This window comes from Nanorana parkeri, unplaced genomic scaffold, assembly GCF_000935625.1.
Source record: "Nanorana parkeri isolate BGI_ZX_2015 unplaced genomic scaffold, ASM93562v1 scaffold752, whole genome shotgun sequence".
Classification (NCBI taxonomy): domain Eukaryota; kingdom Metazoa; phylum Chordata; class Amphibia; order Anura; family Dicroglossidae; genus Nanorana; species Nanorana parkeri.
The window spans coordinates 404,477-430,379 of NW_017307020.1; the positions used below are offsets into that span (position 1 = coordinate 404,477).

The window sequence follows — 25,903 nt, forward strand, 5'->3', positions numbered from 1 at the left end:
GAGAAAAACGGTAGGGGGGGGGTGGGGGGGGGGGTAGTGGGGGCTGGTTCATGCTGTTTTATTAGCTAGAAAAAGGTTGTCCTGGGCGGGGTCAGAGGCGGTGCTGACCCATGGGTATGCTGACATGAGGAGGCCAGGGAATGGTACGTATGTGTTGCTGGGGAGAGAGGATTAAAGCAAAGCTGTTGCTTTGCCTTGGATGGGTAAAGCAATAGGTTTGCATTAAAGTCTATCTCCATTTGTAACAAAAAAAAACCAAACCTACCCATGCAGGGGAGCTGCCCCTGTAATGTAAGAGATAAAGAAGAATTCTGGGTAAATTTCTTATTACTACTTGCAGTGGGGCTACCCCCACACTGCAAGAGTTAAGTTGTCGTTTCGGTCAAGGAGGAAAATAACAAAGTTATACTCACCTGATCCTCGGAGCCAGCTTGCTCTTAGGTCGGTCCCTGAAGCCTTTCCTCCCCTCCGCTGCAGCAGTCTAAGATCCTGTGAATAATCATATGCAAAACACAGTGTACAGGACTTGAGGACACCAAGGGACATACCATTGCTGTGGCGTAGGAGAAGACAGGCTAGGAGGAGCTCTATTACAGCCAGCTGGCTCAGAGGATTGGGTGAATATGCACAAAAAAATGGTAGCAGTGTTCTCAAAGAAGAGGACACTGAGATTGGGTGAATATAACTTTGTTATTTTCCTCTATAGACCAAAACGAGTGCTTATCCCTTGCAGTGTGAGGGAAGCCCCACTGCTAGGGTTAATAATAATTTCCCCCAGAGTTCTGCTTAAATGCTTGTTTTTGTCTGGGGCAGGAGTCTCAAACTCAATTCACTCGGGGGCCACTGGACACATTTTTTTCTCCCATGGGGGCCGCTTGCCAAATGTCATACTTCACACACACAGAGATACGCACACATAAAAATACACACAAACGGAAATATGCACAACCCCCCTCAACCAGAATTACAAACACTAATTTACACACAATAAGGCCCCATTCACACCTGTATGTTTAGGTGCGATTAGGGATTCCTGCATCAGGAACTTGAGTTTTCCTGCAGCAGGAATTCCTAATGTAGCGTTTACATGTGGCAGCTGTCGCCCATTCAAGGTAATGATCAGGTGACAGTCGCTGCATGTAAACGCCTGCACACCACTTGTAATGGTATGTGATATGATTACATGTGGTAAATCATTATCCCTGAATGCAGGATCAATGCGTCCAGGGAGAATGATTCCTAACCACATGTAATCATATCACATACCATTACATGCGGTGTGCAGGCGTTTACATGTAGCGATGTCACCCACAGCTCTCGGTCACTCTTGGAAGTTGGTGGGGCGGGCTCCTGATCTAGTGATCACTGTGACAACCAATCACAGTGCTCACATGACCAAGAACCTTATGTAATGCCTCAGGTGTCACCAACTTTTAAAGGGTTAACATTCATATACCAAGTGTTTATAAGAGTCTGGAGAGACATTTGGTTTATGACTGACTGGTATCGAGAAAATGATATGCTCGATGTGCGATTTCATCCGAAATGGCAAATGATCGTGTGATGGAGATGTCCATTTCCAATCAGTCTTGAATCGATTTTACCAGTTTAGATTGATGTGGATTGATCTGAGAATCCAGATTAAAAATTGATCAAAATCAATCAATGATTTGATTTTTAACCCTTTTTAAACTTCAGATCGCTCTATTAGGAGATCGCTTATTCCGTTTATAGAACGCGTTTTGTGGCAAAACGATCAAAACCTGTCTTGAATTTTGTATAGATCAAACATTGCCCTTTGATCTCTTTCGTTTGCAATTGATATGTATTTTAGCAATCATATAAATATGTAATGCTTATTGTCCCTAAAGGTGCCCGGAAAACGAACGCAATCGGGTTTTCATAGATAATCGGCCAGTTGATGGGAAGTGAACAATCAGAATTATTGTACAACTGGCTGAATTTCCTCAATCGGTCAGCTTGGAAAACTTTGGTCAAATCGTACAAAATTTGATGGATTGGTGGCGTTTTCATACGGAATAAATTGCAACATGAACGCTGCACATGCGCAAACGAAAATCCGTTCTGTCGATTGACGAAATTCGGCCAGTTAGTATTGCTAACGAACGATAATTGAAATTTACATTGGTCTGTACATGATGGGGTATTCGAGCGGAAATCGAAAGGGGGTTCGATGACAGGACGATAGAAATCGAACGATAATTGTAAGGTGTATGGGCAGCTTAAGCAACCCTAAGAGGTGAATCTGCGGGCAATTTTGTATGATAGTGAGCTCATCTACAAAGGGCTTATAATTACTGCTAGGAAGATTGCCTGTACGCACCCAATCATTGATCCAAATGCAAAGATCTTCTGGGTGTGGGCACCCTAGGGACACAGCCCCCTACTCTATGGTCACTATTCTATCTCCAGGGTAGTCAACCTCAGCACTCCAGCTGTGCTCCAACTGCAAATCCCATCATGCCTCTACCTTTGGGGAATCCTGCAATGCCTCATGGGAACTGTAGTTCCACAACAGCTGGAGTGCCGCGGTTGCCCATCCCTGTCCTATCTACTGCTATGCGACACTTATAGCAATGGATAAGATACACTATATTGCCAAAAGTATTGGGACACCCTCCAAATCATTGGATTCAGGTGTTCAGTGAAATTTCCTTGCTACTAAATATTCCGCGGTCACCTGTTAGTGGGATTATAACAAAGTGGAAGCAACTGGGAACAACAGCAACTCAGCCACAAAGTGGTAGGCGGGGTCAGCGCATGCTGAAGCGCACAGTGCGCAGAAGTCGCCAACTGTCTGCAGAGTCAATAGCTACAGACCTCCAAACTTGATGTGGCTTCAGATTGGCAGAACAACAGTGCATAGAGAGCTTAATGGAATGGGTTTCCATGGCCGAGCAGCTGCATCCAAGCCTTACATCACCAAGTGCAATGCAAAGCGTCGGATGCAGTGGTGAAAAGCATGCCGCCACTGGACTCTAGAGAAGTGGAGACGTCTTCTCTGGAGTGACGAATCACAATTCTCTGTCTGGCAATCTGATGGACGTGTCTGGGTTTGGCGGTTGCCAGGAGAACGGTACTTGCCTGACTGCATTGTGCCAAGTGTAAAGTTTGGTGGAGGGAGATTATGGTGTGGGGTTGTTTTTCAGGGGTTGGGCTTGGACCCTTAGTTCCAGTGAAGGGAACTCTTAGGGTATCAGCATGTCAAGACACAGAGGCGTAACTAGAAACCCCAGGGCCCCGGTGCAAGAAACCATTGAGGGCCCCCCCCCCAAATCAACACAGCCCGGTCGCAATTGCGACCGCTGCGACCCTGGTAGTTCCGCCAGTGCCAAGACATGTTGGACACTTTCATGCTCTCAACTTTGTGGTAATAGTTTGGGGATGGCCCCTTCCTGTTCCAACATGACTCTGCACCTGTGTACAAAGCAAGGTCCATAAAGACATGGATGGGGGAGTTTGGGGTGGAGGAACCTGACTGACCTGCACAGAGTCCTGACCTCAACCTGATAGAACACCTTTGGGATGCATTAGAAAGGAGAATTGCGAGCCCGGCCTTCTCCTCCAACATCAGTACCTGACCTCACAAATGTGCTTCTGGAAGAATGGTCAAACATTCCCATAGACACACTCCTAAACCTTGTGGAAGCCTTCCCAGAAGAGTTGAAGTTGTTATAGCTGCAGAGGGTGGGCCAACTCAATATTTAACCCTACCCACTAAGACTGGGATGCCATTAAAGTTAATGTGCGTGTAAAGGCAGGTGTCCCAATACTTTTGGCAATATAGTGTATGTCGCCAGCACACCAAGTCTGTTTCAAAGTGCAAACTCGTCTTATTAAATGATCCCATAGAGAAGCAACATTTCAGGACCATGGAGGAACCCCTCATCACACGCCTGATATAGGGTCCCTGCGTTTCTCCCAGTACGTCTCTTCTTTACATGATCATGCAATAAAAAACAGCTTTGCACTTTGAGCCGAGCTTGTTGGTGTTCTGGCGACATACTTTATCCCTGTTATGCACCGTGACCAGTCGGGAGTCGCTGCAGCACCCTTTTAACCCTATGGTCGATTCCAGCCCACGAGACCTATAGCGATAGGGTTACATGGGGTCATGCAAAAATAGAAGTCTATGATCTTTGCCTCCCTGGCTTTCATCACTGCCATGGCAACTAAGAAATCCAGGAAAGAGATGGAGCAACTGAAGCTGCGTACATTGATACAGGTTCAGCATGGCTCCTTCGGTATTTGTGAAGAAGCCCACGGCTGATCTGTGTATGACCCTGCTGTGGATGAGTCAGGCAGCTCCATATTCCCACACACACACATCTTGCCTGTGGGTGTGACTGTGTTTCCCCAGGATAAGTGTGTGTATGTGTATACCGTTCCTAAGAGCACAGGTGTCTGCGGCTGTACGCAGAGCTGGCATTACGGGATGGCATTAGGCTGCAATGCTTCCTGTGGGGTGGCATTAGGCTGCAATGCTTCCTGTGGGGTGGCATTAGGATGCAATGCTTCCTGCGGGGAGGCATTAGGCTGCAATGCTTCCTGTGGGGTGGCATTAGGATGCAATGCTTCCTGCGGGGTGGCATTATGTTGCAATGCTTACTGCAAGGTGGCATTAGGATGCAATGCTTCCTGTGGGATGGCATTAGGATGCAATGTTTCCTGCGGGATGGCATTAGGTTGCAATGCTTCCTGTGGGATGACATTAGGATGCAATGCTTCCTGCGGGGTGGCATTAGGTTGCAATGCTTCCTGTGGGGTGGCATTAGGATGCAATGCTTCCTGCGGGGTGGCATTATGTTGCAATGCTTACTGCAAGGTGGCATTAGGATGCAATGCCTCCTGTGGGATGGCATTAGGATGCAATGCTTCCTGTGGGATGGCATTAGGATGCAATGCTTCCTGTGGGGTGGCATTAGGATGCAATGCTTCCTGTGGGATGGCATTAGGATGCAATGCTTCCTGTGGGGTGGCATTAGGATGCAATGCTTCCTGTGGGGAGGCATTAGGATGCAATACTTCCTGTGGGGAGGCATCAGGATGCAATACTTCCTGTGGGGAGGCATTAGAATGCAATGCCTCCCTAAGAATTAATGAGGTGCTCACCTACATATCCGACACATAGCATTTCCTATTACTTCTTCCACGATAAGGGTTACCAACCAGCTCTGGATGTACATCCACTAGCTGCAGCTCTCCCCCTCCTTCCTCTGTGCTGCCTCTCTACTTCTTCTGTCTGCTCTTCTCTCTCTCTCTCTCTCTCTCTCTCTCTCGCCCTCTTGCTGCGAGCTGCTGATGATTGTTATTATTCACTCTTCAGCAGCAGAAGAAGAAGCAGCAGCAGCAGAAGAAGAAGAAGCAGCAGCAGCAGCAGAAGAAGCAGCAGCATCATTAGCAGCCCAGTCCTCTTCCACCAGCTCCAGCAAACGCCTTGGAGAGCCGAGAGAGCTGCCATACAGGCTGTTTTGTGTTGGTGTTATTCCACCGAGCACAGCACTGGGGGACAATAAAGCTGCTTTCCCAGGGAGTGTATTTCATGGGGATGTGTTCAAGGCAAGAGAGGATTCAGAAGGATATCGACATTGTCATCCAAAAGTGCAAGGCGGAGAAGGACTGCCTGTTTTCAGGTGAGTTATTGGGGGCGACAAGCCATCGCAGCTCCCCTCCTCTGACTCCCCTGTGCCTCCCTCCCTCCCTTTTTTTTTTCTCCTGGCTTGCCATCGGGGCATGGGCTGACAATTACAGGGCTTATTTGGTCACATAAATGCCTTTCCTAAGAATTGTGTACTAGCACTCCCCCCCCCGCCCCCCCATGGCAACCAGATAGGGAGCCACGGCGCGTGCCGAGACGTGGCAACCGATCCGTTAGTTTGAGCGCACCGAGCTGTGGAAAGAGCTGCTTCCTGATGGGCTACCCGGACTGGGATGGGCGAAGCGGATGGGATCGGAGCCGGTTCACGAGGGTGCATGTTGGGGGCATCGGTTGTAGAAAAAAATCAGTTTACCAGTTGGTCGACACCAAGAGGTCTCAGCCCAAGCACAACATTGTTTTTCATATGCACATGTTATTATTAGACCCATTATGCTTATTATTATAATTACTATCACTATCATTATTGGCATTTAGGTTACCAATAGGAGGAAGTATGGTTGATGATTGATCATGCCACCATCCTCCTCCCATTTTCTATCCCTTTATTTTTTTTTTCCCCTTACAAGATGACGATTACAAATATGTCTTGTATCCATTGCTTGTGTAAGATTAGCTCATGCTCTTGCCTTTGCATTATATGTATGTCTGTAGGACTATAGATGGGCTGTGTTGTGTTGCTTTCACTGACAGCTGAAATTCCCCCGGTTGCCATGGCACCAATGCACTTGTTGAAATAGGGGTTTCCTGCAATGTAAGGTGCCTATAGCTTGCTTACCTCATCAGTGGTGGGAGAGGGTTGCTGCTGACAACTGGGAATATATATATATATCACATCACGTCCTCTCTCTCATTTTTTTTCCTTCTAGATTTCAAATACTCGGACTCCACTTTCACCTTTACCTTCCTCGGTGGCACCAAAAGGTACACAGTGCACATAGGCTTTATTTTATCCAAAGAATGTCTCGGGCCCTGTGTTATGCATTGACTGTTGTTGCCATGACGCCGCCTCTTCTCAAGTTGCTTGTAAAAGCTGGAACAAAAGCCACGCTAAGTCTTGTAATAGCTGAAGGTAAAGCAGAGGTAGGAGTGTGTGTGTGTGTGTGTGTGAAGTCACACACCGGCTGCACGTTGTGGTGACGCAAAGTACAAAAGCTGCTTTGTTGGGTCCCACAGAACAATCATTACTGGTGGTTTTAAATGAAACATCGGGTAGACCTCAAATCAGGGGTGGACAACCCTCCAGCTGTGCTTTAACTACAGATCCCAACATGCCACTGCCTCCAGGAGCCATGCCTGTAACTGTCAGGTCTTACAATGCCTCATGGGACTCGTAGTTCCACAACAGCTGCAGGGCCGGTTGTTGCCCACTCCTGATTTACGGTGATATTAAGATTTACAGTATAGACCGTACCTCCCAACTGCCCCACATTTGGAACCCAACGCCACTGTCCCTCTTTCCTCCTCCTTTTTTGGTCTGATCCACAGATATCTATTAACCACTTCAAGACCAGGTGTTTAGACCCCCTTCCTGGCCAGGCCATTTTTCAGTATTCAGCGCTGCGGTACTTTGACTGACGTTTATTCCGTCATGCAGCGCTGTACAAAATAAATATTATTCCGCAATGAAACCTTATCTCTTAATGATCTTGTGGATGGCGGGTGCAATGCTCTGTCTCCTACTGATTCTCCTTCCTGTCCCGGCCTGTACACCAGTCGGATTGTTTACATCAGATTACGCCCGATCTGGCACGATCAGGTCCCGCCAAACGGAATACTTTTTGCCGTTTCATTTTCCGGACTTGGTCGGAGCCGGGGGCGACCAGATGTAAACGGGCACCGTTCCATTTAGATCCATAGACTTGCATTGGGCATCCTAAAAAACTGGCAGGCAGACCGCCCATTGTTAAAGGGGCCTAAGTTAAAAAAAAAAAAATGATGTATGTTAAAGAGGAACATAACCCGCTAATTAAATGTCTCCCAAAACAGGTACTTTTAAGGTATGCCAATACTCAAGGTTACCAGTGTGCTGTTTTTTAGCGCTCAATGAACTTTCAAGCCCTCAAATGACTAGTGTCATAGCTGATCACATGTGCAGCACCATGGGAACCGGCAATTGAAATAGAGGCCAAGGTGGCACCTTCCTTGGCTGTAAGGGATAGGAGGGTGTATTTCTACTTAAAGTTGAAAGTGGGCTTTAATTAAAGTGACACTAAACTCAGGAGTTAAATCCTAAAAACGCATTCAAGTATCTTAACTAACCCATCCTTCTGGAGGGGGGCTACTTTTGTTCCCCATGGTCCCTGTGTGTGGTGTAAAGTAGCCACAGCTCCAAACTCACTCCTTTGATGGACTACAATCTCATTACAAATTAGACTAAACATGAGATTGTAGTCCATCACAGGAGCGAGCTTGGAGTGGTGACTACTTTACAACACACAGGGACCATGGGGAACAAACGTAGCCCCACTCCAGTAGTAAGGACAGTGTCAGGACAGTGTCAGAACATATCAGAAATGATTTGAGGATCTACAGCCGAGTGATACACAAATAAGATACATTTTTGTTAATAGTTAAGGTACTTGAATGCATTTTTTAGGTTTAAAAGAAAACTATGGGGTAACCTTTTTATTCCATAGTTCTCTTTGCGGTCCCGGGAGGATATATACTAACCTCCTCCAGTGACCCATAGCTCAGTTGTCACTGACCTAAATGACTGTTTCAGCTATGTGTAATAGGGGAATTCTTCCAACTGACCACAACCATATTATTGACAATCATGCTAATTTTCTGTGAGCTTCAGAGCTCTGGTAAATGTTGGCATAGGTTCCTTGAGACCTGAAAGCCATTTTAATGGTTCCTCAATGTTAAACGCATTCAGAAAAGCTGGGTTATGGAGATGTGAAGAGATCTGTGTTCTTTGTAATTCATCAGAAATGAAGTAGGCAGGGCTTACACCGTGCCCTTTGGAAGTCAGAGCCAAAAATACATTATGTTGTCTAAGAGAAAGGTAGGAGCAGCTGCAGCTGGAGTGCCAGAAATATCGTTTTCTATACTTGCAGTGTGTTTAAAGGGATAAAACATGGGAACATGTGCATTAGGGCTGCAGCTAACGATTATTTTCATAATCGATTTAGAGCTGCAGCTAACGATTATTTTCGAAATCGATTAGTTAGCCGATTATTAGGTTCGATTAATCGGTTAATCGGATAAAAAAAAAGGCTCAAGTGATGGACTACTAGTTTGTGGTGAGATTGTAGTCCATCACGGGAGCAAGCTTGGCGTGGTGAAAGTAAAAAAAAAAGTGTACAATATAGTACATTATACAGCGCAATGCGGAATACCACCAGCTATAGAGGACTACAAAACCCAGCAATAGTACATTATAGTATAATGTACTATTGCTGGGTTTTGTAGTCCTCTATAGCTGGTGGTATTCCGCATTGCGCTGTATAATGTACTATATTGTACACTTTTTTTTTTACTTTCACCACGCCAAGCTTGCTCCCGTGATGGACTACAATCTCACCACAAACTAGTAGTCCATCACTTGAGCCTTTTTTTTTATCCGATTAACCGATTAATCGAACTTAATAATCGGCGAACTAATCGATTTAGGGCTGCAACAACTAATCGACATAATCGATTATAATCGATTATGTCGATTAGTTGTTGCAGCCCTAAATCGATTAGTTCGCCGATTATTAAGTTCGATTAATCGATTAATCGAACTTAATAATCGGCGAACTAATCGATTTAGGGCTGCAACAACTAATCGACATAATCGATTATAATCGATTATGTCGATTAGTTGTTGCAGCCCTAAATCGATTAGTTCGCCGATTATTAAGTTCGATTAATCGATTAATCGAACTTAATAATCGGCGAACTAATCGATTTAGGGCTGCAACAACTAATCGACATAATCGATTATAATCGATTATGTCGATTAGTTGTTGCAGCCCTAAATCGATTAGTTCGCCGATTATTAAGTTCGATTAATCGATTAATCGAACTTAATAATCGGCGAACTAATCGATTTAGGGCTGCAACAACTAATCGACATAATCGATTATAATCGATTATGTCGATTAGTTGTTGCAGCCCTAAATCGATTAGTTCGCCGATTATTAAGTTCGATTAATCGATTAATCGAACTTAATAATCGGCGAACTAATCGATTTAGGGCTGCAACAACTAATCGACATAATCGATTATAATCGATTATGTCGATTAGTTGTTGCAGCCCTAAATCGATTAGTTCGCCGATTATTAAGTTCGATTAATCGATTAATCGAACTTAATAATCGGCGAACTAATCGATTTAGGGCTGCAACAACTAATCGACATAATCGATTATAATCGATTATGTCGATTAGTTGTTGCAGCCCTAAATCGATTAGTTCGCCGATTATTAAGTTCGATTAATCGATTAATCGAACTTAATAATCGGCGAACTAATCGATTTAGGGCTGCAACAACTAATCGACATAATCGATTATAATCGATTATGTCGATTAGTTGTTGCAGCCCTAAATCGATTAGTTCGCCGATTATTAAGTTCGATTAATCGGTTAATCGGATAAAAAAAAAGGCTCAAGTGATGGACTACTAGCTTCTACTGAGATTGTAGTCCATCACGGGAGCAAGCTTGGCGTGGTGAAAGTAAAAAAAAAAGTGTACAATATAGTACATTATACAGCGGCACAGTGCAGAATACCAGCAGCTATAGAGGAATGCAGCAATAGTACATTATACTATAATGTACTATTGCTGGGATTTGTAGTCCTCTGTAACTGCTGGTATTCTGCATTGCGTTGTATATAATATATTACTGCTGGGATTTGTTTTTCCTCTATAGCTGCTAATGTTCTGCAGTGTGCCGCTTTAAAAAAAAAACCCACACAGGAAACATTAAAAAGCTCCCGGCCGATCTTGACTTACTTTGAATGACGGTGTTCTCGGCGGGCAGCGGCGTTGTTGGTTGTCGGCGGGCAGCGGCGAGTCGGGAAGCTCACCGGAAGGAGAGGGCCAGACGCATGTCCTCAACGTGTGCGGTTGGCGTGGCGTAAGCGGCGGCGCGTGAGCGGGTTTACCGGCGTGGCCCGAGAGGCTTAACCGATGTGGGCGTTGCGTGAGCGGCGGGCTTAAGCGGCGTGCAGCAGCGAGCGGGAAATTTGAATTTTAGCCGATGAATCGAAGATGGAAAACGTTGACAAAGCTTTCCATCGTCAATTTTAATCGAGTTAATCGGATAATTGTTGCAGCTCTAATGTGCATGTATTTCAGAGATGTACAAAATATGTTTTTGTTTTTTCAGTTTTGCGTTTACAATCGCTTTTAATTTCTTGAATGCATTTCCTTTATTTTCACCATACTTCTGCAAGGCTGATTTTATTAGGAAAATAATCCTTGTAAGCGTCATCTTTGTGTAATTCATATATGCCGGAGAGCTGAAAAATTCACCGTGGCTGGTTGCAGGATATAATGAATATATAATTGAACATATTAAACATGTAGAAAGCCTAAAGCAAAATAACGTTCCTTGTAATGAATGTATATCTCCAGCTCCTGGTGCAGGTTTTAAAGCAACTCTTTTTTTTCCCCTACCATACAGTCAAGTGTCAGTTTTAATAAAATGGATCCAATGGCAGCCACCAAATGTACTGTTCACTTTGGGGGTTATTCACAAAAGGGTGAAGAGTTTGGAGAAGTGAACAATCTAGGACAACATAACTGATTTGGAAAAATTCTCCAATTCAGCTCACTTTCCAGTTCAGCTGCTGTGTTTCCCCGCAAATAAGACACTGTCTTATATTTTTTTTGCCCCCAAAAAAGGTCTTATTTCCGGGGGATGTCTTATTTTTTTCCCCAGAATGCACACTGTTTTATTTACTGTCCTTAACCCTTTCGCTGCCAAGGACGTATGGCATACGGACCTACAAAAGTGCTTCCAGCTGGCCAGGTCAGTATGCCATACGGACCTGGCATTTACAGTTCTACTATAAGCTGATATCAGCTTATAGTATAACTGTTCAGCAGACTGTCCCCTTTAAATTAATAGCTGTCATCAGCGGCTCAGAAGCCGCTGATGACCGCTATTATCAAAAATACCGGGCGAACCCCCCGGTATTTGTGCAGAGCAAACACCGGAGTGATCGTCTGATCACTCCGGTGTTTGTAAATAACTGGGGACACATAGTACTGTGTCCCCAGTTATGAATGAACAGGCTGCGATCTACATCACAGCCATACAGGTCGGCTAGAACTATGAGGTGAGTGAAAAGCACTCACCTCATAGTTCTCCTTTAATGGTATGGTAAGAATGAGAATATTACTCTTGCTCTATTTCTTTTCCTACTGGTCAGTAAAGCAGATTCCGTTCTTTCACAGGCGGAGTGCATCTGGTATCACTCCGCCTGTCACAGTAACCGTCGTTATATACGAAGTAGCGGCTAATGCGGCTCTGCTCCCTCCGCCGCCACTTTTTGTTTGCTTTCTACAGCGCCGGCTTCCTTTTCCATCAGGGACAGCGGTGCAGCAGTGGGGACATCAGACAGTGGACAGTGCAGTAAAATACATGCTACCACCAAACTAGGTCTTATTTTCGGGGTAGGTCCTATATTACAGGAATCTTGAAAAATAGTGCTAGGTCTTACTTTCAGGGTAGGCCTTATTTTCGGGGAAACACGGTATTTCGGCCTAGATCCTGCCTTCCCCAAACACTTCACCCTTTTGTGAATAGCCCCCTATGTCTTTTAGCTCCAAGGGAGTCTTAAATTGTGGGGTGCTGCAATTTGCAAATACGCTATATTGCCAAAATATCTGTACAAATGAAGTCAAGGCATCTGGACTTGCTGTATTTTTCTTGAAGACGCTTCAGTGGACATCCGACCAGCTTTCTCAATTCAGAATGACTTGTACAAAAATTCTCTAGGAATAATTTATTCCCAGACAATTTTTGTACAAGTCATTCTCAATTGAGAAGGCTGGATGGATGACCAGTGAAACGTCTTCAAAAAAAAATACAGCAAGTCTAATTGCCTTGCCTTGACTTAATTTGTACAGATATACCCTGACCTGGATCAATGAGAACCTTCACAGATATATTGCCAAAAGCTCATGAATACCTGACTATCACACCTATATGAGCTTGTTTGACATCCCATTCCAAAACCATGGGCATTAGTATGGTGTTGGCCCCCTTTTGCAGCTCTAACAGCTTTCACTCTTCAAGGGAAGACTTTCTACAAGATTGTAGAGTGTTCCTGTGGGAATGTATCCCCATTAATCCAAATAATCCCATTTGTGAAGTCAGGTACTCATGTTGCATGAGAAGACCTGGCTCGCAATCTGCATTCCAATTCATCCTGAAGGTGTTGAATAGGGTTGAGGTCAGGGCTTGGTGCATTCCACTCAGGTTCCTTCATACCAAACATATCAAACCATGTCTTTAGGTAAATAGGTTTGTGCACAGGGCACAGTCATGATGGAACAGAAAAGGCCTTCCTTCACCAAACTGTTGTCTGAAAGTGCTCACTAAAATGCCTTTGTACTGTACTGTTCTGTTGCATTATCAGTACCTTCACTGGAAACACCTGAACTCAATCACTTGTAGGGGTATCCACATGCCTTGACTTATATTGTATGCCAGCCTTTGGCTTTCTGCCTGTAGACTAAACCTGTCCTGCCCAGAGAGATGTAACAATATTTGTACATTATCCCTTTTAGTCCTGCTTCCTCTGTACACGTAGGCCTGGTTCACACCTGGGCGTTTTACAGCGCGCTCCTACACACTGTAAAACGCTCAACATGTGAAAACCAATAATTGCCTATGAGCATGGTTCCCACCTGGGCGTTTAACAGCGTGTAGGAACGCGCTGCAAAACGCCCTACGCCCAAAGAAGTACAGGAGCTTATTTCGGGTGTTTTTCCGCGCGTTTCCATTGGTATTCCCGAGTGTGGATCGGGTTTAACAAAGCGGTACCCCCGAGCCACACTCGGGAATACAACGTACAGGTCTCACCTTGTCTGCGATCCCTGATGTGTCCTCCAGCGGCTGCTGACTTCCGTGTTCCGCTCTTGCGAGCCGCCGCGTCACAGAGGGCCGGAGCCGGCGGGAAGTTTGAAAGTGAAATAATTGTTTTTTTCCTAAATAGAGAGTGAAACGCGTGTTTCACTGAACTAAAAAAGTCAAAAAAACGAGCTGAAAAACTAGCAGAAAAAATACTCTCAGATGTGAACCCAGCCTTAAAGTGATACTAAACCGGCAAATCTTAAAAAATGCATTCAAGTAGAGCTACAGCTAACGATTATTTTCAAAATCGATTAGTTAGCCGATTATTAAGTTCGATTAATCGGTTAATCGGATAAACAATAAAATACATTTTAAATGGCTCCAGTGATGGACTACTAGTTTGTATTAAGATTGTAGTCCATCACAGGAGCAAGCTTGGAGCGGTGGAAGTAAAAAAATGGTGTGGTGTGCAATATAGTGAAATGGAAAGTGTAAAATTATACAGCAATCAACCTCCAGGGGCAGTAGGAGCTGTGGCATTTGTGGTAGGAACTTTGTAGAGTGTAAACTTATCCTAGAGAGACATGGATGCCCTGTGCAGGGCTTTGGCCTACAAGCCTAGGGCCTCCACAAGCATGTAGGGATTGAGTTGAAGGCTAACAGGGATATTCAAAGAGGAGCTAAATAATCTAGCCGTAGCTTCGGCTGATCCTTCGGCTCTCTTTGGCCGCTGGAGCCCTTCGGTTCAGTCGGATCATTCACAATAGCTCGTATAGCAGCCAAAGGCGGCCGAGCGACTTAGCCGAGCCAAAGGCCGCCGTGCGGCTCAGCCGAGCCGAAGGCATTTGCTTTTTCTCGACTGAGCTGAAATTAAAGCTGGGCTGAGCCAGCCGTGATCTCAGGCTGGCTCCGCTCAGTTGTAATGACAGATCAGCGTCCCCAAATGACGGATGCTGAACTGTCATTAAACAATTAAATCAGCCGTACTGAGCCAAAGTGAATAGCCAAACATTGTTCGGCTCACTTCACTTCGGCTGGGTTACTCACTCGGCTGCCTTTTGCACCTTTGTGAATAACCCCCTCAGTATGTGCAGACCCTGCTATGTACCAACACTGCTGTTGTCTTAGACTTCAGGTCAGGTTCACTTTAAAGCTGCTGCTTGCACAGTTACTCTGTGCTTAGAAAAGAAAATGTTACTTTAAGTATGCTTCTTTATCAAGGTTAGCTGTGGTGGAACCTTGCGTATATTACATTAGGTTGTTTGTTATGCGTTCTTGTGTTCATTGTTCTACTTTCATTTCTGAGAAACCAGGAATTAGAATCTGCTTGATGCCTTTTTTTAGAAACCATGTAATTGCTAGCTGACTTCAGGAGGCTTATGTTGGTTTTTACATACTTAGCCTGATTTGTTTAAATGTCTTAAAGAAGAACAGTAGTGGGAAAAGAGGAATCAAACTGGGTACTATGGACAACACCGATATAGATACCCATTGTCATGAAAACACTGTTGCATTATTCGGCCATTTTCAGCCATTCTTATATCTCTGGTTAGTAGTAGAATGGATGTTCTTGAGGTTGGCCGAGTTGAGCTTCTTTTCAGTACTTACTGCTTTTACAGATTTCAGTCTGCTCTCCTGCTTTATCCCACTACATGAGCATGCCAGTTGTGGCAAGATGTGCACCTATGTTTATAGTACACCTTTCCTACTTATACCGACCTTCCCTTACCTTCTGCGCTTTTTGTTCCCTAAACAGCGAAGGTCCTGGGACAGACCAAGCCAGTCTAGTTGGATCTTACACAGGGCTCTCCCCCACCCCCTTGTCACAGCTCTCAGGCCTAACGATTGGCCACTCCCATCGTGGGCAAAAGTGGAGAGAGTACCATGTTTATCAAACACAGATTTATTGCATCTTTCACTTTAGTAGGTGACCAGCAAAGTTCAGGTTTATTTAATCTCTGTAGCATTCCAGTAGGTGAACAGCAAAGTACAGGCTTAGTTATTCCCTGTAGCATTCCAGGAAGTGAACAGCAAAGTATAAGTTTACTTTAACCTCTGCAGTACAAAATAAGGGCAACCGTTCCTTATTTTGCCAAGCTGGCATTGGAAAATCCCGTGTTTGTCATGAGTGTAAGCATCTAGAACCCAAGGCTAGATTTATACTCACACTAACTTTGTTAGTGTGACAGTGAGGCCAGGTTCACACCTAGGAGATTTTCAGCAGTTCGAAAAGCGCTTTTCGAACTGCTGAAAATCTCCTAGGTGTGAACCTGGCCTCACTGTCACACTAACAAAGTCAGGCGTCATGGCCAAACAAAGGTAAACCGAGGCTGGAGGCAGGGAGGCTGACAGAGACACTTTGTACACCAATACCTGATAACTAGAACAGCCTAGTTCAGGTCAAGGTGTGCACATGCCGAGCTGGTAAAATATGGGCATACAGTATACAACACCACCAACAAAAACTACACCCTGTGCAGAAACAGCAACATTGAGGACCCAGGTGTATTGAACTGGCAGTCAGTGTGGCAGAGTGGAGCCTTTCATTATACATTGTAATGGGTTCTCAGCAACGTTATGTGTGGGTGGCTGTGTGCCACTCCTGGGAGACCTGGGGCTCTAAATCACGGTCTGTGTTGGCTATACAGAAATCCGGCTCTCTTAGTACAGGTAAAACTTCATTCATACACAATTACTTTTTTTTCTCCATGTCAGAAAAATGACTTCAATTTGAATACATTTATTCGACTTTGTTGTATGTTCTTTATATGTGATTATGTTATAAACAATCAGTTTTATTGCATTAGTTCACATTTAGATCATCTTAAAGCTGTTTTTATAAGTGCATATCTGTGAATATGTATTTCGTATATAACAAACTCTCCAGAAATGCAACTTCTTCTTTGAACCTTGCAGGTAAATGGCTTGCACGTGGACACCAGTTAACCGGGTGAATGGCACCATTTGTTAACGTCACGCTTATTTTAGTACGCTGCACATTAACGCTGCTACGTGCTTCTAGTGTGAATGATATTATTTCTATGAATTGGTTTATGTAAATTCGCTTTTAATTAGAGACTAGAGTGCTCATCTCTTTAATGAGATAAATGAAGAACTGGTTATATAAAATAATTGTAAGCCTATGTGTAAAAAATATTAAAAACATAAAAAATTATAGTCTGATGGATCATGACAGCATGTTGTTTAGTCACAAATGTAATGAATATAAATGTAGTTAAAGTGGAAATCTAGACACAATTTTTTTTTTAACTTAGATTAGTATATTTAAAGTGAGCAAATAAGAACAGTTCATTGTTAGGATTTGCATTTTAGCTGCAGAAGTGTGAACGGGCACTAAAGGCGTGTGTGATAGGCTTAATATACTGTATGTCACAGGTTTATATATATCACAGAGTCAGAAAAAACATATGGAGGGGAATTTATCAAAACTGGAGCAGACAAAATCTGGAGCAGTTGCCCAGGGCAACCAATCAGCTTCTCTCTTCAGTTTGTTCAGTAAAGATTTGAAAATAAAAGAGAGAAGCAGATTGGTTGCCCTGGGCAACTGCTCCAGATTTTGTCTGCTCCAGTTTGATTTATACTTCCTGCTCCTCTAAGCCAACTATTTTGTGCTCCCCACTCCCTCTACCCTAGTCAATTGGCTATACTTAGCACAAACAACATAAAACACTTTAGGGCTGGGGACAAGACATTGAAAGAGACAGTTTACCCACTCTGTTTGAGTACACCCAGAACTGATGACTAGAAGATTAGTGATGGGCCGAACACCCTCGTGCTCGGTTCAAATTCGAACTTTAGAACATGGAAAAAGTTTGAATTCAAACTCAATGCAAAACTATGGGGCCGGAAAATCAGTTGTCCCCATTTTGAAGCCCTATATTTGCCATATAAAGTGTATGGGGATTTGGGTACTGCCTGGGGGGACACGTATCAATGAAAATAACTAGGGTTGCACAGATACCAAGTACAGTACTCGGTACGAGTACAAGTACCGATACTTTTGAGCTCCAAGACTACACTAGAGAAAAATTCAAAAATTAGGAGGCAGCTGTCATTTGTAAGGAGCACACGGAGCTCCTGGGATTTGTACATCTCTGTTTTAATGTATGATTTTGTTTTTATAAATATAAATAAAGGGATGCACAGATACCAGTTTTGCGAGTATGAGTACTGGTACTTGCCGAGTACTTACAAGTATGAGTACTGATACATTTTTGTTTATTGTCATGTGACAGTTTTTCTAAAACAATACAGACTAATGATTTCAGGACAGTGGTGGAGTGCCAGAGCCAGGTCCCAGCTGCAACCGCTGCAACCCTGGTAAAAAACAAAAGACACGTTTTTGATAAGTCTTTTATTTAAATGCCCCGCCCCCCCAAAAAAAAATGGATCCACAGCATAGTCCAGGGTCAATCACAACGTCCAGCGTCGATGAAATAAAAAATAAAACAAGAAAAAATAAATAGAAATAATAACAATAAAAAAACGACGACTGCTGACCCGTCGGCTCGTGATGAACTCCCGCCGCAGAATGGCATTTTGACAGATGCCGGCAAAATAAAAACAATTGGGCAAAGCTAGCGGTGTCAGCTAGCTTGCTCCTCTCAACTGTTTGCAGTTGTACGGCATCTGACAGGTGAGCCATGATTGGGCAAAGCTGGCTCTTACAGTGTACTGTGCCCTGATTAGGCAAAGTCTTGCAGCTGACCTGTGATCAGGTGCAAGGCTTTAGCCAATCAGGGCTCACAGGGCACTGTGCGGTCCACAGTGCTTTGTGGGGTGCTCAGCAGGCGTACAGCCCGCCGAACAGCCTGCTAGTTCATGTGTTTGCCGAACACAGGAACTGCCGATGTTCGAGTCTAACTCTTGCTGGACTCAAACATCGAGATTAGTACAAACTGTCATCCTACTTTGCTAGAAGTTCAGTTCTAGGTGGCCATGGTCTATGTTGGCTTTGCAGAAATCTAAGGACATGGCGATTATAGCTGCAGATGACAGCCGCTGTGGAAAGGCTTGGACAGGTTAGGAATCATCTAAAGACAGGTGTAGGAGGATAGAGAAGAGCTTGCGGTGAATAAAGTACAGGAAGAATTTACTATGAATGGTAATAAAAAAAATATAAAATCGCCTTTTAGCTTATTAACATTCTGAACTGTATGACTGTAAACTGATATTATGACACGGTGAAGAATATCCCTCTCCCCAGTGCAGACATTATCTAAGTAGAGTTTCTTTTTATAGATAAGTTATGATTTGCATCTCTCTACAGTCCCTTTTGTTTTATCAAAACTAAGACGGCTGTTCTTTTTACAATCTGTTTGTATAATTTGTATCTCTGTACAGTCTTCTCAGATTTATCAAAGTTTTATCATGGGAGGGCCCACCTAAACCATTTATTGAACTGATATCTAATCAGACAGGCCCTCACACTACATTGGTGTTGATAGATTTAAAAGAGATTTCACAATCCGATTGTAATGTGTGTCATCTTCTTAACTGGTAACTAAAATTCGACCTGGATCCTGCTGGTTTACCTAATGCAGATGTCTTTGTTCTATTTTCAGTTCCAGGTGACCATTATCCGGCTCCCTTATGCTGCCTTGTATGCAGTTCAATCTTTCCTATCTCTACCATCCTTTTCCCAAAGCATGTCAGGTGGGGTTAGGGTTGCCACCTTTTGTTCAAGCGAAACCCAAACACTCTAGAGCAGGGGTCCTCAAACTTTTTAAACATGGGGCGAGTTCACTGTCCCTCAGACATTGCTGGGGGCCGGATCATAGTTTGAAAAACAGGGGGGGCGTGGCTGTGGTGCCGCACCGCCACGCCCCCTCCCAGAACAAAGGGGGAACGTTAGTGAGCAATTGCTGTGCGTTCCAGCAGCTTCTGCTCTGGTGTGAATAAGCCCTTACTTAGAGGGTATATATAAATATTTTTAACAACTTCTTTAATAAAGAAATAAACAAAACATTTGTTTAATACAATTCATTTCTCTTAGCCTGGAACATGTGCTAGCATGATTTCTTATTATTTTCTACAGCTCAAGTATTTGTTATTTATTACAATAATTGAGCATGTAGACTGCTCAGTCTTACCTCTCTACAGCGGCGTGCAGCTTTGGGAGAGGCAGGCAGATGACATCACTTCCTATCCCAGTTCTCTTCTTATTGGCCGCCCTACAAGAGCCTGTGCTGGCGTGCACCCAAAGTTGGAGGGGCGCCGCCACACTGGCGTTACGCTGCTAAAGGAACCAAGGCATTTGGTTTGCCTCGGCATGCGCCGAGGCAAACCAAAGGATCGGCGATCTCTCCCTGGAACCCGCCGGCGGGCAGGCGGCCGGCCGATTGATTGCTATATGTTGTTTAGGGCTGCTGGGCCTATTTTAACTGCTTGAAGACCAGGTGTTTAGACCCCCTTCCCATCCAGGCCATTTTTCAGTATTCAGCACTGCAGTACTTTGACTGACATTTATTCCGTCCTGCAACGCTGTACTGAAAATTAATTTTATACCATTTTTTGGGGACAGATAGAGCTTTCTTTTGGTGGTGTTTAATCACCACTGCGGTTTTTATTTTTTTACTATATTTTGGGAAAATTATTTTTACATTGTGTTAGGAAACATTTATTATCACCCAATTTTTCGGTAAACCATAAAAGTCGGGGTCACGTCGGTTAAATAGATACCAAACAGGTCAAGCTTAAAAATTGCGCGCACTCGCAAAATCACAAAAAACCACCACACCCAAAATTGACCATAGGCGACACTTTAAAAACTTTTATAGCTCATTACTTTAAAAAAACATTTGTTTTTTTTTTAAAATTCTTTTTTATGTGTAACTATAAAAAAAAATGTAATCTTTAATTTTGTTTCCTATTTTTTCCCCCCACTTTACTTTATTGCTATTACATAGGGGGCTAAGAAACCCCGCTATGTGATAGCAAAAGATGGAGACATCAGGGGTCTCCAAGACCCCTAATGTCACCTAGGACCCCCGAAGAAGCTGATGAAGCAGAGATCTGCTTCATCAGCTTCTCTCCAGCGTCTGAAGCTGGAGAGGGACACAAGAATGCGGAAGTAATGTAAAATACATCACTTCTGCATTCTTACAGCGGAGAGGGGACCGGAGGGGGGTCTTGTACCGGCCTCCCTCTGATCCCCTGTGACAGAGGCACCATCAGCGTGACAACGGGAGGGGGGGGGCACGGGTCGACCACCCATACAAGCGATCCGCCGGCTATATAGCCGGTGGATCGCTTGTATGTTAACAGGCATCTCTGTCTGCAAGCGCGTGCCGCAAGGAGTCCGCAAGTGGGCATGGCTTTTCTAGAGAGCTCCCGGCCGGCCGTTTTTTTACTACGGTCAGCCGGAAGGTAGTAAAGGTAGGGGCCTGCAGCTCCCCGGTCTTAACACCCGAACAGGCCGGGCCAAGGACGTGGCCCGCGGGCTGTAGTTTGAGGACCCCTGCTCTAGAGCCTCGTAGCAATTGTTTTTTAGAATATACGCCAGAGAGCGAGGAGAGACAGCCAGGAGAAAGAGCGAGGAGAGACAGCCAGGAGAGAGAGCGAGGAGAGACAGCCAGGAGAGAGAGCGAGGAGAGACAGCCAGGAGAAAGAGCGGGGAGAGACAGCCAGGAGAAAGAGCGAGGAGAGATAGCCAGGAGAAAGAGCGAGGAGAGACAGCCATGAGAGAGAGAGCGAGGAGAGACAGCCATGAGAGAGAGCGAGGAGAGACAGCCAGGAGAGAGAGCGAGGAGAGACAGCCAGGAGAAAGAGCGGGGAGAGACAGCCAGGAGAGAGAGCGTGGAGAGATAGCCAGGAGAAAGAGCGAGGAGAGACAGCCAGGAGAGAGAGCGAGGAGAGACAGCCAGGAGAGAGAGCGAGGAGAGACAGCCAGGAGAGAGAGCGAGGAGAGACAGCCAGGAGAGAGAGCGAGGAGAGACAGCCAGGAGAGAGAGCGAGGAGAGACAGCCAGGAGAGAGAGCGAGGAGAGACAGCCAGGAGAGAGAGCGAGGAGAGACAGCCAGGAGAGAGAGCGAGGAGAGACAGCCAGGAGAGAGAGCGAGGAGAGACAGCCAGGAGAGAGAGCGAGGAGAGACAGCCAGGAGAGAGAGCGAGGAGAGACAGCCAGGAGAGAGAGCGAGGAGAGACAGCCAGGAGAGAGAGCGAGGAGAGACAGCCAGGAGAGAGAGCGAGGAGAGACAGCCAGGAGAGAGAGCGAGGAGAGACAGCCAGGAGAGAGAGCGAGGAGAGACAGCCAGGAGAGAGAGCGAGGAGAGACAGCCAGGAGAGAGAGGGAGGAGAGACAGCCAGGAGAGAGAGCGAGGAGAGACAGCCAGGAGAGAGAGCGAGGAGAGACAGCCAGGAGAGAGAGCGGGGAGAGACAGCCAGGAGAGAGAGCGAAATAAGAGGAAATAAAAACTTTTAAAGAAAAAGAGCAACAGCCTCCAGCAAAGAAGGGTCTCCTTAAAGGAGATTTAAAAAAAAAAAAAGGCTTTAATATAATTTTAATGACCGAAGATCTGTATTATGGATCGAAACCGACGTGATAGGAACAGAGTTAAGACATTCAGGACTATTTTGCTGCTGCTTCTAAGTGGGGGGTGCAACAACCCCATTTCAAAAAGTACTTTTGCCTAGAATTTTAAAATCTTAAAAATACATTCAAGTACCTTAACTATCAACAAAAATGTATCTTATTTGTGTATCACTCGGCTGTAGATCCTCAAATCATCTCTGAATTGGTGCTGACACTGTCCTTCCTTCTGGAGGGTGGCTACTTTGTTCCCCATGGTCCCTGTGTGTGTTGTAAAGTAGTCACCGCTTCAAGCTCACTCCTTTGATGGACTATAATGTCATGTTTAGTTTACTAATTTGTATTGAGATTGTAGTCCATCATGGGAGTGAGCTTGGAGCGGTGACTACTTCACAACACACACAGGGGCCATGGGGAAGAAAAGTAGTCCCCCTCCAGAAGGAAGGACAGTGTCAGCACCAATTCAGAGATGATTTGAGGTTCTACAGCCGAGTGATACACAAATCAGATACATTTTTGTTAATAGTTAAGGTACTTGAATGCAATTTTAAGATTTAACTCCTGAGTTTAGTGTCACTTTAAATACAAAAGATCAGAGTAAAGGTTTTGTAAAGGGCAAATTATATTTTAAAAGATCTAAAGAAGTAATGCTGATTGTTTTAATTTTAGGAATTGCATTGAGCACATGTAAAGGTGACAGGCCATAAATCTACTCATGTCAAGGTGTACCCAAAATCTGTTGATCCTTACCTGGGGATACTTGGTAAATAGTGTTGTCTAGAAAGTGATATATACAGTAGTATTGGCTATTGCCTATTTAGGGCAAAGTAACAGATTCTTATAAAACGCACCTCCCTATCCACGGATACCTAACCTCCTTGAGCTACCCCGCCCCTTGTTTTTTGTTGTTGGAGCCCTTGGACATGCCTGGTACTTCCTGGTATGAGGGAGCATATGACCTTCTCCCCTTTCTCCAAGTATGCAGTGCTCAGGCCAAAGTGGCTAATCACCAGGCTCAAAAACTGTCATGCAAGGGTGGGGAGAAGCTCGTTAACCCCGGTGAGCTCCAACACAAATCAACATGGAGCCTACACAGGGTTTTGTTTCAGCTCTTCTGCAGGCAAACCAAGCAGTGGGGGAAAAGGCAAATATCAGTGGGTGGGTCATTGCTCTATCAAGACAACCTGTCACTTTACCTTGAGTCATTCCCAACAGATGTCTCTTTTGTTCCTCTGTGTCGCTTTTTGTTTTTCTACTCTAACTTGCCAATATTTATGGTGGCAAAGAAAGAGAGAAAACCTAGAAATGCCACAGACTGGCATGACCGCTGCCCAGACTGAAGGAAATGCTTGTTTGTTGGGTCCTGGGCTTGCATGATTGCCGTCATCATTAAAGGCACAAATCATAAAAAGAAAATCCTCATACCATGGTCACGCTTGAATGCTTCACTTCCCTACCGCATCAGTCAAACACAAGTGATGACAAGCATTTAAAAAATAAATAAAATTCCTTCTTGTAGTTTTGCTGCCGTGTGTCACGCTAAGGTGGCAAACACAACCAGGGGACTATGTGTGTGTCAGCTGCATAGAGTAATAGGTTAAGCTGCATTTTTGGGAGCAATTTCTGTTTGCTAAGAGTCACACCGGTCATGGGGTATCACCAAATGTATTACAAAGTAATCATTTTCAAATAAATCTTTGTTATCTGTTGATGGAATCTTTTCATTCAAATAATCCTTGTTGGTAGCAGAACCAATGGGAGGTCTAAGGGTGGTAAAATGTTAGATATGTGTAAAGCATAGCTTCTATTGTAACACTAGATGTAATGTGTATGAATGTGGGTCACATGAGATGTGGGAAGACGGTACATGAGTTATGATGGCGCTGAGGAGGAGACATAATAAATTAGCCTCGGATAGCACCCCTGTGCAAAGGTTGCTTTGTCTGCAGATCAAGTAATGTGGGGCTCTTAAAGTGAGAAGCAAGAACAGAAGCCATGGTTTAAATGCAAATAGCATATCCATCATTAGCTTATGGGCAATATTTGTGATGAGTCCACTGTCCACCAATGCTTCAACTCCAGGCAAGCATCAAATTAACCCCCCCCCCCCCGCCGACCCCCACGCAGCGCAGTCAGCTGGGTGACGCCACTGTATCTGTGAAGGCTGTAGATATACCAGGAATAATACCAGGAATACAATGGTGTCCCCTTTCTTCCACCAGCCTACTAAGTGGACAGTGAGAGAGCAGCAGAAGCAGACCAAAGTGGTCATCCCTCTGCTCACTTTTTCCTCCTAACACCATGTTCCTTTTTAACACATTTTTATGCAACACACCTGGATCCCAATCCTGTCCCGTCCCCTCCCGGCATGAAGGCTGCTGTTTAGGTGGTCATAGACAGCGAGCTCGGAAAGTGCTTTGACTTTGCTGCATTCTTTCTACTGCCATACCACTGTCATGCATTCATCATAGGACAGAATCCATTGGACATGGGGGATTTTGTGAACGCGTTTGCGATAAAAATTCTTACCCTCAAAGACTAAAATCTAATGCTAACTAACCACAAAGTTTTATTTCTGTTCTGCACCTTTTTTTAAGTGTTCTTGTTACATATTAATGTCTGCGCCTCACTGCACATATTTTCCCACATTTCACATAATTTCTCAACTGCACAGTGTTTGCGTCCAGCATTTGCGCCATTATTAGACCTCCAAACTGTCGTACATCCTCCAGAGCACTTCTTAAAGTATCACAAACATAATTCATTTTAACATTCTCCTCAGCTGAGCACGTCAGGACTATTCAGCTGTCCTCCAGGGGGTTCCCTGCAAGCTTGTGACAATTTACAGACAATTCTTCTCATAAAGGCATTTAGGCATTTAGGAATGAAGCATAAACTAGGATAATAAATCTGTCCCTGTATGCACTACAAGAGTCAGGGATATGAGTTTAAAACATGCTTATGATGTCACCACATTCATAAACTGCCCCCCTGGTGCTTTATTCTCTACAAGGTATTGTCTAACTACCACCATCTACAATGACCACCATGCCTACCTAGAACTGCATACTATGAGCTCATTCATTTTAAAAGAAAGACATTTTGTTTAAATTCTTTATTGCCAGCTTCCCTGCCTGGTTGGCTCATGAGGCTGCTGATTTTAGCAGACCATGGCACTGTTGCGTTATGATACTGTGTCTCTAGTTTTGTCCCATTCTTCATCTGTCCAAGATTAACCAAGGGGAGATTTCACCTTCCAAGCACCCCAAATTGCCAGGTCTAGCATGGCACTGAAAGGTACGGAGTTTGCTGAGCTTCTTGTCTCTTTAGACTTACTCGAACTTTGCATGTATTGTGCCACCATACTAACTCACATTGACTTCTTCAGCACAAAGGTGTTCCAAACGGAGGTGGAGCATAACACTATGCGCTGTTACTGCTTTCCAAACGGAGGTGGAGCATGACACTATATGCACTGTTTCTGCTTTCCAAATGGAGGTGGAGCATGACACTATATGCACTGTTACTGCTTTCCAAACGGAGGTGGAGCATGACACTATATGCACTGTTTCTGTGTTCCAAATGGAGGTGGAGCATGAACAATACTGATACAGTGTAGTTTACGGAAGCTGTCTGGAACAGCTAATAAAGTTTTTTT

The 25,903-nt window shown here is 44.5% G+C and overlaps 2 protein-coding genes across 3 annotated transcripts in view; both read left to right on the forward strand.

The window, feature by feature from the left end:
• Positions 1 to 4,456: 4,456 nt before the first annotated feature.
• On the forward strand, positions 4,457 to 5,152 carry LOC108793497 (keratin-associated protein 5-6-like). The gene has a single exon (XM_018564453.1). The coding sequence runs from the start codon at positions 4,457 to 4,459 to the stop codon at positions 5,150 to 5,152; it is 696 nt and encodes a 231-aa protein (XP_018419955.1).
• Positions 5,153 to 5,377: 225 nt separating this feature from the next.
• PARP8 (poly(ADP-ribose) polymerase family member 8) overlaps positions 5,378 to 25,903 on the forward strand; it is a 179,014-nt gene continuing 158,488 nt past the window's right edge. For both annotated transcript variants that reach the window (XM_018564454.1, XM_018564455.1), the window contains exons 1-2: positions 5,378 to 5,654; positions 6,547 to 6,601. In XM_018564454.1, the coding sequence (XP_018419956.1) occupies positions 5,564 to 5,654; positions 6,547 to 6,601 (146 nt within the window). In that variant the 5' untranslated portion in view covers positions 5,378 to 5,563. The remainder of the gene's footprint in view (positions 5,655 to 6,546; positions 6,602 to 25,903) is intronic.

What these genes read in the sequence shown, in the direction of transcription:
- LOC108793497 (XM_018564453.1), top strand. Translation starts at nt 4,457, where the DNA reads ATGGCATTAGGCTGCAATGCTTCCTGTGGGGTGGCATTAGGCTGCAAT.